This window comes from Bos mutus, chromosome 1 (assembly GCF_027580195.1).
Source record: "Bos mutus isolate GX-2022 chromosome 1, NWIPB_WYAK_1.1, whole genome shotgun sequence".
Taxonomy (NCBI): Eukaryota; Metazoa; Chordata; class Mammalia; order Artiodactyla; family Bovidae; genus Bos; species Bos mutus.
Genome location: NC_091617.1, coordinates 125,474,623 through 125,486,987, shown reverse-complemented (window position 1 = coordinate 125,486,987; position 12,365 = coordinate 125,474,623). Strand labels below are relative to the sequence as shown.

General features: G+C 36.7%; 1 protein-coding gene across 3 annotated transcripts in view; it reads right to left on the bottom strand.

Annotated features, from left to right (window-relative positions):
- Positions 1–12,365, bottom strand: part of XRN1 (5'-3' exoribonuclease 1) — a 112,080-nt gene that overhangs the window by 41,291 nt on the left and 58,424 nt on the right. For all 3 annotated transcript variants that reach the window (XM_070375006.1, XM_070375015.1, XM_070374997.1), the window contains exons 26-29: positions 6,265–6,354; positions 5,746–5,881; positions 2,682–2,738; positions 2,424–2,556 (exon numbers count right to left, since the gene is read on the bottom strand). In XM_070375006.1, coding sequence (XP_070231107.1) covers positions 2,424–2,556; positions 2,682–2,738; positions 5,746–5,881; positions 6,265–6,354 — 416 coding nt within the window. The remainder of the gene's footprint in view (positions 1–2,423; positions 2,557–2,681; positions 2,739–5,745; positions 5,882–6,264; positions 6,355–12,365) is intronic.

The following is a 12,365-nucleotide window of genomic DNA, read 5'->3' as shown; positions in this document are numbered from 1 at the left end:
CTCCTCCGTCCATAGGATTTTCCAGGTAAGAGTACTGGAGTGGGGTGCCATTGCCTTCTCCATTGGCAGAGAGGATGATAGGATAAAACTGGAAAGTTTAAATTTACCAAAGTTCCAAGGTAAAGTGAAATCATTAGCTATAATAACATTTGAATTCTAAGCCCAAATTAATCAGAGTCTATCACATAACTTCAGAACGGAATCTCTCTCTCTTCCCACCTCTACCCCCACCCTTTCCATTCCCTTGGTTTTGTTTCTCTGGAGAACCCTGACTAATACCATATCTGATACTGTGTTAACCCAGGGTAGATGTGGGGGATATTTCCCTCATTCTCAGTCTTTCATTGTCCAATTGGAACCAGGCCTGCAGAGCTTACTCATTCTCTCCCAGCAGCTTTATCTTTCATCCGACACTTTTACCTAAAATCTAAACCCAAGAAAGTGGGGCTCAATGAGAGGCAAGAGTCTCTTCTGTGAAGGTTTAAGATCTACTTTTTAGGTTCCTTTTCTTGTCTTAGGGAGGAGCCACTTACTGAAAAGATTATTGACCAAAGGATTGTTCACCCCCTTTAGTGGAGAATTCTATGGAGATGAGGCATCAGGTGAAGGCAGTAAGACAAATATTCCCCTTTATATTCTATGTCCATGGGATATATGTTTAATAAATGACGATGCTTTTTCCACTCAGTGTAGACAGATACAGCTTTAAAATTCTTCTCTAGACAAAATTCCAACTGGTCACTATTACTGACTGGGGTTGTCAGAAGAAAGGAAACTTCTGTTATCAGAACTAAGGACTTCTCAGGACAACCTAATCAGAGTAGACTCCACTAAGCTCAGAATTTGAACTGCCAATGCGTGAGGCTGGGCAGACAGCAGAAGGAGGGTTGCTTCATGACACGCATGTGACCCTTACCATACTTAGCCTGGGTTTGTTAACCTAGTTGACTGTCTTGTCATTGTTTTAAGCACCAAAAAACACATCTAAAAAATTCAAAGAAGAATCAGAGAAGAAAATTCTCTTTTAGAGGTAGACCCCAAGAAGATGTGCAAAATACAGAGAACTAGCGCTCAAAGTCAGAAAAGAATCAGGGGAAGGAGTTCAAATCCCAGCTCTGTCACTTATTTGTGTAAACTTGGGCAAGTCACTTGAACTCTTGGATGACACAATATCAGGACTTCCCTAGTGCTCATTGGTAAAGAAGTCGCCTGCCAACGCAGAAGACATGGGTTTGATCCCTGATCCAGGAAGATCCCACATGCCTCAGAGCAACTAGGCCATGCACAACTATTGAGCCTGTGCTCTAGAGCTGGAGAGCCACAACTACTGAGCCCATGTGCTGCAACTACTGAAGCCCAAGCACCTAGAGCTGGTGCTCCACAACAAGAAAAGCCACCTCAATGAGAAGCCCACGCACCACAACCAGAGAGTAGCCCCCACTTGCCACAGCTAGAGAAAAGCCCACACGGCAACAAAGACCCAGCAGAGCCAAAAATAAGTAAATAAAAAAAGAATAATATCTACTTCTCAGGTGGACGGGAGGGTTAAATGTAAAAGTGCCCAGCACACTGTTGCCAATAAATAAGCAATTCTCTTAGGCTCATGGCCTGTCTGCTCTTCCATCTTTCTGGACAGTGAGACCAAGATTGGGTGCCTGGGATATGGAAGGACAGTGCTGCCGGTGCCCTAGCCTCTAGGTACCCGACGTGTTCCTTTGTGTTGGGGTGACTAGTTTTAGAATCTGTATTGCAAAGCTTCTCACTCCAGGCATCCCTTTGAAGAATTTTTAGATTCTTAGCTAATTCTTCCCTTTTCTTTCTATACTCATTTTTCCTTTTCTTTTGGTAAAAAACACAACATAAAATTTATGGTTGTAACAATTTTTAAGTGTATAGTACTACAGTGTTAACTATATGTACATTGTTGCACAATGGATTGATAGAATTGTTTTATATACACAATCTAGTTGTACTCATAAAATTAAAATTAACATGTAAATCTCTTAATTGTAAATAAGCACATACATCATGTTTGTTTATTTCTCTGCAGAAATCAAGTGACTACAAGGACAATTAAGGCAAAGCCCTGGACACGGTAGGATGAAACCTAACGAAATGTTTGTCTTAGTTTCATGAAAACACATGTATGTATTCTCACTAAGCATTTAGATAATTTTAATGTGTTACACATAAGCTACCAAATTTTCAGCAGTCCTTCTCCAACTTTCACATCTTTTTAATCACTTCCCAGATGATTACACAGACGGAAAAGGACAATTTCCTCTGAAAACTAAAGCTGGGAAAATAATTAACTAAAACATAAAAGGATTTAGTGTTTTTCCTGATTTATAGTTGCTTTCTGCTTGTATATAAGACATACAGTATAAATGCAGATGGAGACATATCAAGTATTGAGTTATTACCTCCTTTAATTCCTATGATGGTGCCCCGAAGGCCAACTGGAACAGAAAAGTTCTCTCTCACATTTACAACACGGTCAAAGAGACGAAATTCTGCATCCCGATCAGGAATAACCCCATGTTGCTGTTCCAAAGGCTGAAAAGAAAGATGTAAATATAATTATCGACTCCCTTTTTTCTACTAATATACTGAAAACATTTTGTTCCTTCTGTACTTTCAAAGCAAAACAACAACTTAGAATTCTTTGACAGGAAACTTACTCTGTATAGCAAATGGGGCTTCACTGTCACTCGAACTTTCTTATTATTCTTTCTTTGCTGAGGAAAGAAAAATTTAAAAATATTTTTAAAATTAAAAATTATTATCTCGTATTTGCACATGCCTAAATTTTAAAAAGCCAGAAGAAATGAGTAATTTTAAGACTATATGACTTTCTTTAGATGCAAGCAAGGATGAATAAATTAATTCTTGAATCTTTTTAAAGTAAAACTTTTTTGTTGACATGTAAGACATATAGAAAAAATTTTAATAAGATAAAAAATGACGGTCTTACTGACAAGTTTTCAGCCCAAGGCAGACCAGAAGTACTAATAAGGTACAACTGGCGCTTACTGAAAACAGCAAGAAAGAAAGATATGAGAAGAAATTTAAAGTCGTTTAAAAGAACTGTGCCTGGAAGATTGCATATGAAAATACAACCCATATGCTTAACACATCCCTAGACATTATTACTATCAATAAAAGTACAGCATTGATGAGAAAATATGGCATTCAAACCTGATTATGAGGCAAATTAACAATTTTCACTATAGGTCCTAATCCATAGCTACTGAATAAAAAGTTATGGGGAATAACTACTCAAAGTGTGATCACTTGGGAGCTTGTTAGAAATGCAGAACATCAAGAGCTGCTCATCTGAGAGCTGCTGCTGCTGCTGCTAAGTTGCTTCGGTCATGTCCGACTCTGTGCGACCCCATAGACGGCAGCCCACCAGGCTCCCCTGTCCCTGGGATTCTCCAGGCAAGAACACTGGAGTGGGTTGCCATTTCTTTCTCCGCATCTGAGAGCTACTGAATCAGAACCTGTATTTTAACAAGATCCTCCAGTGATTCATTTGGACATCAAGTTTAAGAAGTACTGCTCTGAAGGTGGAATCCAGACTGTGTGTTTTTAAAAATACTTCTCCAGTAATTTTGATAATTAGCTGAGTTTGGGAACCACTGTCCAATAAGAAAACTATGGATACTTTTAATCATGACCCTGCATTAAAAAGAAAAGTTTAAATTATATTCAGAATGTTATGTTCATTTTTTAGTTTTTCTCCTTCTTTACCTAATAACACTATAAAACCAAAAAGGGAAAAAAAAATCACTCATAACTTCTCAACCTTGACTCATTAATAGGTTAAAAAAAAATCCTGTCTTATCTATATGTACACACATTTTTTAAATGCTATCATCAAAATGACAGACTACAACTTTGCATGTGCATCATCAGTTTGCAAAATAAGGGGAGAATGTGTAAAACATTTTACAGTGCTCTGCATCCAAATGGGTTCAGATAAAATTTGGGTACTTAAAAGTTATAAACTTTTTGTTAAGTGGAAAACTCATTTAAAAAGTAATGCTGGACAAATAGACTTTACATTGAAAGACAATTATTAAAAAGAAATGCAGATTTTCTATCTTCAACTGAATATCATTAACCTTTCAAAATATCAAATTCTTGGCTTCAAGCCTTACATTTTTTTTTTAAGAGTCATCTAGTGGTGATTTTTCAGGCTGTATTCACAGCTCTTCAGCATGTGATAAAAGAATTCAAATAATAACAGCTAAGTATTATTAAGCATCAGTAATAGCCAGGCATTATTAGAAGGAGTTTATATGTATTAATGCAGTTAATTTTTTTTTTTGAGGACTATATGAGATGGAATTATTTTATTCTTATTTTACCAGTCAGGAAATGCAGGCATGGAAAGGTTAACTATCTTGCCTAAGGTTTTAAGTATTGAAAGATGGATGGGGGACCAGGGCTTGAGACCCAGTTCTTAACTTAGGCTCTGCTATTAGTTCAAACAAGAGAGCACTGTGTGAGCAAAGCAACATTATTTTAATAAAAAGGCAAATGTGTGAAAAATAAAATTGTAAGCTTAGAAAAGGAACGTAAGTAGCCCATTTTCTATTTCATCAAGACAGAGAATCAAAATAGACAAAAACAGTTAAGCCTACACAGGTTATTACTTTTTAAAATCAAGACATAAAAAACGGATAATTTAAGTGGAGTTTCAAAAATACACAGTAGTTGAATGAGTTTATCAGTGGGAAAGTATATTTTAGGAGTGATTCTGTAAAAGTGAAATAAGTGTAATTTTCACGTTTTATAAAAAGATGGGAACTTCCCCAGTGGCACAGTGGACAGGAATCCACCTGCCAATGACGAGAACATGGGTTCAATCCCTGGTTCAGGACGATTCCACATGCCATGGAGCTAGGCATTATGTTCCATAACTACTGAGCTCAAGTGCTGCAACTACTGAAGCCAAGTACCTAGAGCTTGTGCTCCACAACAAGAGAAGCCACCACAATGAGAAGCCAGTGCACTGCAACCAAGAGTAGCCCCACTCGCAGGGACTAGAGAAAGCCCATGCACAGCAACAAAGACCCGGTGCAGCCAAAGGGCAAATAATTAAAATAAAAATGAATTGTATCTTTAAAGAACTTAGAATAGGAAAGAACTGAGAATTAACCTTATTTCTCAATCACAAACTTTTTATTGACTAGACTCATAAAATATTAATTCTTAAAATCAGAAACAGTCCATGGAATTCTCCAGGCCAGAATACTACAGTGGGTAGCCTTTCCCTTCTCCAGGGAATTTTCCCAACACAGAGATTGAACCTAGGTCTCCCACATTGCAGGCGGATTCTTTACCAGCTGAGCCACAAGGGAAGCCCAAGAATACTGGAGTGGGCAGCCTATTCTTTCTCCAGTGGATTTTCTTGACCCAGGAATCGAACTGGAATCTCCTGCATTGCAGGTAGATTCTTTACCAACTGAGATATCAGGGAAGCCCTCAGAAACACTACAAGGACATAAAAATTTAAATGCTATGGGCTTTCTTATATTGACATACATTTATATTTATGTAGACAAACTTGATGGACACTATAAAAGGCTGGAATACTTTTTAAAATTATAGAATAATTTGATATAATTTAGAATCACTAAATATGTTTTATTTGACTGAAACAAATTATTTATAGAATAACAAATAGTTCATTTAACTTTAAATCTCATCAGTAATCTTCATTATTGAAAATTATACCTTGCACTTTTCAATTTCTTCTTCAATTTTCTCAACAATAGCTGCATCCAGAATTTGTAAATCACAAGAAGACCGAGACAAAGTACTGACAGGATGTCCCTTTAGCCAAGTAATAATTTCTTGAACTTTCTCAGCACTGTATTAAAAACAATAATTTTTCACATTAATTAAAACTTCCTGAGGACTTATATAAAAAGTTTGATATACACTTTCTGAAGGCTGTGACTTATAAATGATATAAACTATTTAATTAATCACTATACTTAATTAGGGCTAATTATAAATCTAATGTAAATATGGACATGTTACTTCTCAGTAATTTTTAAAAAACACAAAAATTGGTTTAAAAGTACTTTACTGATATAAATGAAAGAAAAAATCATTTTAAGATCTTAAAGCAAGAACAAAACAATACAAAATTTTCCCCCCAAAAAGTAATATAAATTCTTGAGAAATCAACTACACTTAAAAGTGGAACCACTAAACTCCGAGGCGATGAATCTCGTAACTTTTGCTTACCCGTTCTCATTTTCTCCAGGCCAAATGTCATCTTCATAGAACACATCCTCTTGGCTATTTTTGGCTATGTAACTGAATAGCTCTGGAGCTCTAGCCAAAGAAACAAATGACAACACGGCGTTTAAAAATACACATGGCAAATTTCATAAAAACTTCTGATCAAATAATTCTGGGTCTTAAGGGGATATATTAAATATATTGAGAACTGATTACTATATACACATAAGGGATAGAGACTAAAAGATTGAAAGTATTCCCAGGCCCTCATAAAAAGACGATGCAGAAATGACAATTCATAAATATAATAAACTATTACAATACTTATAAACTCCAGTCACTGATTCTATCCTTCTTGGACTATAATGACAGGTGATAAGTATATAAAATAATATGTACAGATTCACAATAAAGCTAGAGCACTTCACAAGAGAACGAATGAAAATCCATTAAAAATTTCTTCTGATATTCTTCAAAATTCCATTGCTCCCTGAACAGTGTAGCAGTACTTCTAAATATAAATACCAGACAGAATATATGTGCTTATTTTTATTTCTTTCCCAGCCCACGAAAACAATAGTAAAGGATAAAAAAGGGCATGGACCTAGAAGACAGATGAAGAATGAAGCAGAGAATCTGATAGCATATGTGAGTTAACAAAACTTTAGAAACTGAAAACTGAATAGATAAGTGTGAAATGATTTGACAGATGGGAATAAGCTGTACGCTAAGCCACCAGAGTGGGAAGTCAATAAGAACCAAGTTGATGCGAACTGTGGAAGTCTGAAAAAGCTCAGGAGATATGACCTCTGTATGTTTTAATGCCCCACTATAGGGTGAGGTTTATGAGGCTTTTAGTTGAAAATTTTGTATAATAAACAGTTAGGCAGTCACCTCTACCTCAGTGTAAATCCTGTAGTTTATTTTCGGAGAAGTTGAACAGGGGCTGCTCAAACCTTGTGTATTGCAGGCACAGGAAACTGGATGCGAAGGGCGTGAGGAGGAGAGGCTACGTGCTCTACTGAAAACAGGGCATCAGTGAAAGTATAACTACTCTACACTAGGAAGCAGGGTAGGAAGTATAACATCTTTAAGAAGCAGTCCCTGAGATGGAGATAAACATGGAGGAAGTTTATTAGTGTGGGCTGTGAAAACAACACCTGTGAAGGAAGCAGAACCGGGCACATGTAGAAGTTGGGCTGTGGTTCATTCTTAATGAACTCCTTGGCCAGCAGCATAGAGATCTCAAACCAGGATGGCTCCCCAGACTTCTTCTGAACTGGGACAATCAGGCTGGCTGAGCCTTTATACCACTTTATTTGTTTATTTTTTTAAACATATGTCCTTGTTGATGGGGTACTGGACATGAGGCTATTGCGGGAAAGGGATGTAACTGTAGGTGAGGCAGTTCTCTTCTGCCAGGCAATTTCTACAGAGGTCTTACTGCTGAGGGCTGAGAGACAGCAGCATTCCTGCTGCGCAGGGAATAGATTTTTAATTCTGAAGAGGCATCTGGAGGGGTACTACAGAATCCACTATGTAATGAGACCCTATTCCTCTGATTAATTTCCAGAACACTCGAAGTTTGTTTTGTTCTCCACATCTGTCCTCCAAGCAAAACATTGGAGAACACATTTCTGGGAAAATTACTCAGCCCACCAGAAAAGATATACATATAGGTAGTGATATTTCGAGATGCTCTGCCAAAATAGCCGAGTCCCACTGGACAAGCCTTACTGAAGCACATTAAATTTCCAATCAGTTTTTTAACACTGCACACTAAAATACGGTAAGACACTAAAGAACTACCAGGCCAAAAGAAAAAAAAAAAGCCTCAAAATAAACAAACAACACTCCCCTTCCCGCCCCAAATCTGAAAACTCTAACATGAAAGGAGAGATCAAATCAAACAGAAAAGAAAAAAAAAGAAAAGCAATCTGTAGAAAACAGAAAATACTGAGAACAGAAGAAAATCTAGATTGCTATCATTAGATAATAAAAGATATTTCATTTATTATAAGAAAAAGATTCTATAAATAAGGAATGTCAGAGAATGAGGACACTCTTTTAGAAATTAAAAATGGTTAAATAAAAATAAAAAATAGTATCAGTTAAAGGTGAAGAAATCTCCCACAGAGTAGAACAGGAGTATAACAATACAGAAAATGGATAAGAAGAGATAAGAAAATTACAAGAATTAATCCTGTAGGTCTAACATCTATCAAAAGGAATCTTGGAAAGAAAATAACAAAATGGTGACAAGGAAATCATCAAATAAATAATACGAGAAAGTTTTTTGGAATAGAAGGGCACAGTTTCAAGTCTGAAAGGGCTGAACAGCAATATGAAAGAAAAATGACACACCATAGCATTATTAAACAGCTTTGGTAACGGAACATTCTACAAAGTTTTCAGAAAATGAAAATAGATCATCCATAAAGATTCAGAATCAGAATGGCACAAGACTTCTTGACAGCAAAGGAAACAAGAAAATGGAGCAGTGCCTTTCAAATTCTGAACGAAGAGAATCTCCAATCTAGGACTCTAGACCCAGGTGAGCTATCAGTGAAGAATCAGGGAGGTTTGAAGAAATGTCCAGACATGCAAGCTTTCTCAGGAAGCTACCTGCATATATCAAGATGAAAAGTCAAGGAAAAGCAGGCTAAATATGACATTTTAAAAGAAATATGGAGGTAAATAGAAGAAATAATCTAAATTTTCAGATGGTAATTTGGGGTTGAAATGAATCCCCTCCATCCCTCTCAAATAACAGATGAAGTTTCAACTCCTAGTACCTCAGAATGTGACTTTACTGTGAAATACGTTTTTTTTTAAATGTCTTTTTTAAAAAACTGAAGTACAGTTGATTTACAATGTTGTAACAGTCTCTGCTACACAGCAAAATTATTCAGTTATAAATATATATACATATACACATTATTTTGTATATTCTTTTCCATTATGGTTTATCACAGGATATGAATATAGTTCCCTGTGCTATTAGGACCTTGTTGTTTACGCATTCTAAATGTAATAGTTTGCATTTACCAACCCCAAACTCCCAATACATCACTCTCCCTCCCTCTTCCCCCTTGGAAATCACAAATCTGTTCTCTATTTTTTTTATGCTTTTTAAAAAATTGAAGTATAGTTGATTTACAATGTTGTAGCAATCTCTGCTGCAAAGTGACTTAGTTATAAACATACATTTTTATATTCATTTCCATTATGGTTTATCACAGGATACTGAATACAGGGAATAGGGTTCTAAAAGAAGTAATCAAACTAAATGTCATTCAGTTCAGTTCAGTTCAGTTGCTCAGTCATGTCCAACTCTTTGTGACCCCATGAATCACAGCACGCCAGGCCTCCCTGTCCATCACTAACTTCCGGAGTTCACTCAAATTCATGTCCATCGAGTCGGTGATGCCATCCAGCCATCTCATTCTCTGTCGTCCCCTTCTTCTCCTGCCCCCAATCCCTCCCAGCATCAGAGTCTTTTCCAATGAGTCAACTCTTCGCATGAGGTGGCCAAAGGACTGGAGTTTCAGCTTTAGCATCAGTCCTTAAAATGAACACCCAGGACTGATCTCCTTTAGAATGAACTGGTTGGATCTCCTTGCAGTCCAAGGGACTAGCAAGAGTCTTCTCCAACACCACAGTTCAAAAGCATCAAGTCTTCGGCGCTCAGCTTTCTTCACAGTCCAACTCTCACATCCATACATGACCACTGGAAAAACCATAGCCTTGACTAGACGGAACTTTGTTGGCAAAGTAATGTCTCTGCTTTTTAATATGCTATCTAGGTTGGTCATAACTTTCCTTCCAAGGAGTAAGCGTCTTTTAATTTCATGGCTGCAATCACCATCTGCAGTGATTTTGGAGCCAAAAAAAATAAGGCCAATCACTGTTTCCCCATCTATTTCCCATGAAGTGATGGGACCGGATGCCATGATCTTCATTTTCTGAATGTTGAGCTTTAAGCCAACTTTTTCACTCTCCTCTTTCACTTTCATCAAGAGGCTCTTTAGTTCCTCTTCACTTTCTGCCATAAGGGTGGTGTCATCTGCATATCTGAGGTTATTGATATTTCTCCCAGCAATCTTGATTCCAGCTTGTGTTTCTTCCAGCCCAGCGTTTCTCATGATGTACTCTGCATATAAGTTAACTAAGCAGGGTGACAATATACAGCCTTGACGCACTCTTTTTCCTATTTGGAACCAGTCTGTTGTTCCATGTCCAGTTCTAGCTATTGCTTCCTGTCATTAGGATAAGCCCTAATCCAATATGACCAGTGTCCTTATAAAAGGACGAAGAGGTAGACACAAAGGAAAGATGATATGCATCAAAGGAAACCATAAACAAAACAAAAAGATAACTCAAAGAATGGGAGAAAATATTTGCAAACAAAGTGACTGACAAAGGATTAATCTCTAAAATACACAAAAAGGTCACATAGCTCTATGTTAGAAAAACAAACTCAATAAAAAAATGGGCAGATCTATGAGAAATATATACATTTCTCCAAAGAAGAAACACAGATGGCCAAAAGGTACATGAAAATATGTTCAATAGTGCTAGAGAAAGTGTGCAGAAAGGGGAACCCTCCTACACTGATGGTGGGAATATAAATTGATACAACCACTATGGTGAATAGTATGGAGGTTCCATGAAAGACTAAAAATAGAATTACTATCTGATCCAGCAATCTCACTCCTGGGCCAGTATCTTGAGAAAAACATAATCCAAAAAGATAAATGCACCCCAATGTTCACCACAGCACTATTATTTACAATAGCCAAGACATGGAAGCAATGGAAATGTCCATCAGCAGAAGAATGGTTAAAGAAGATGTATACGTATATTCAATGGAATATTACTCAGCCATAAAAAGGTATGAAATAATGCCATTTACAGCAACATGAATGGACCTAGATTATCATACTAAGTGAAATAATACAGAGAAAGACAAATATGATATCACTCATATGTGGAATCTAATTAAAAAAAAGAGACAAATGAACTTATGTATTTGTACAGTATACAAATGTACAAAACAGAAACAGACTTTCACAAACAAACTTATGATTACCAAAGGGGAAACGGGGGGACAGGGATAAATCAGGAGCTTGGGATGAACACACATACACTACCATATATAAGATAGATAACCAACAAGGACAGAGGAGACTGGCGGGCTACAGTTCATAGGGTCGCATAGAGTTGGATACAACTCAAGTGATTCAGCACGCATGCATAACCAACAAGGACATATTATAAAGCACAAGGAACACTATTCAATATTCTGTGATAACCTGTAAGGGAAAAGAATGTAAAAAAGAATGAATATATATATGTTTTAATATAACTGAATCCCTTTTTGTATATCTGAAAGACAATGCTTTAAATCAACTATACTCCAATAAAATTAAAAGAAAAAGATGATATTAAGACACATAGGGAGAAAAACCATGTGAAGATGGAGGACTGGGGTAATACAGCTATAGGCTAAGGAACAAAACTTATGAGGCTACAAGAAGCTAGGAGGGAGGCATGGACAGTTCCTTCCCTAGCACCTCCAGGGGACGTATGGCCCTATCAACACCTTGATTTTGGACTCTGGTCTCCAGAACTGTGAGACAATAAATTCCTGTCATTTTAAGCCATGCAGTTTGTGTACTTTGGCAAAGCAGCCCTAGAAAACTAATGATTCTCAAATATGAGAGAGTTAGAAACCAGTGAAGCAATGGAGAGAACATTCAATCATTTAATAGAAATAAGAGATATTTCCTGTAAATCTTTGACACTGAGTAAACTCAGTAAATCCTGGTACTCAGATTTCTCACTTTTATAATGAGGAGTTGAGACCTGTTGATTTTTCAGACTATTTCAGTAATAAAAATCAATAATTCTAGGATAATAGTCGACTGTCCAGCTGGAGTTTTAAGAAAATTCACTATGCCAAGGGTCGTTGTATTTATACATACCAATTTTATTACTACTGACACAGACATTTAGACTAGAGAAAAATTTATGCCAGTAAGTTTAAGAAATTTTTAATTAAAGGGAGGGCCAGTCTCATTATCCTTTTTCACTGTGAATAA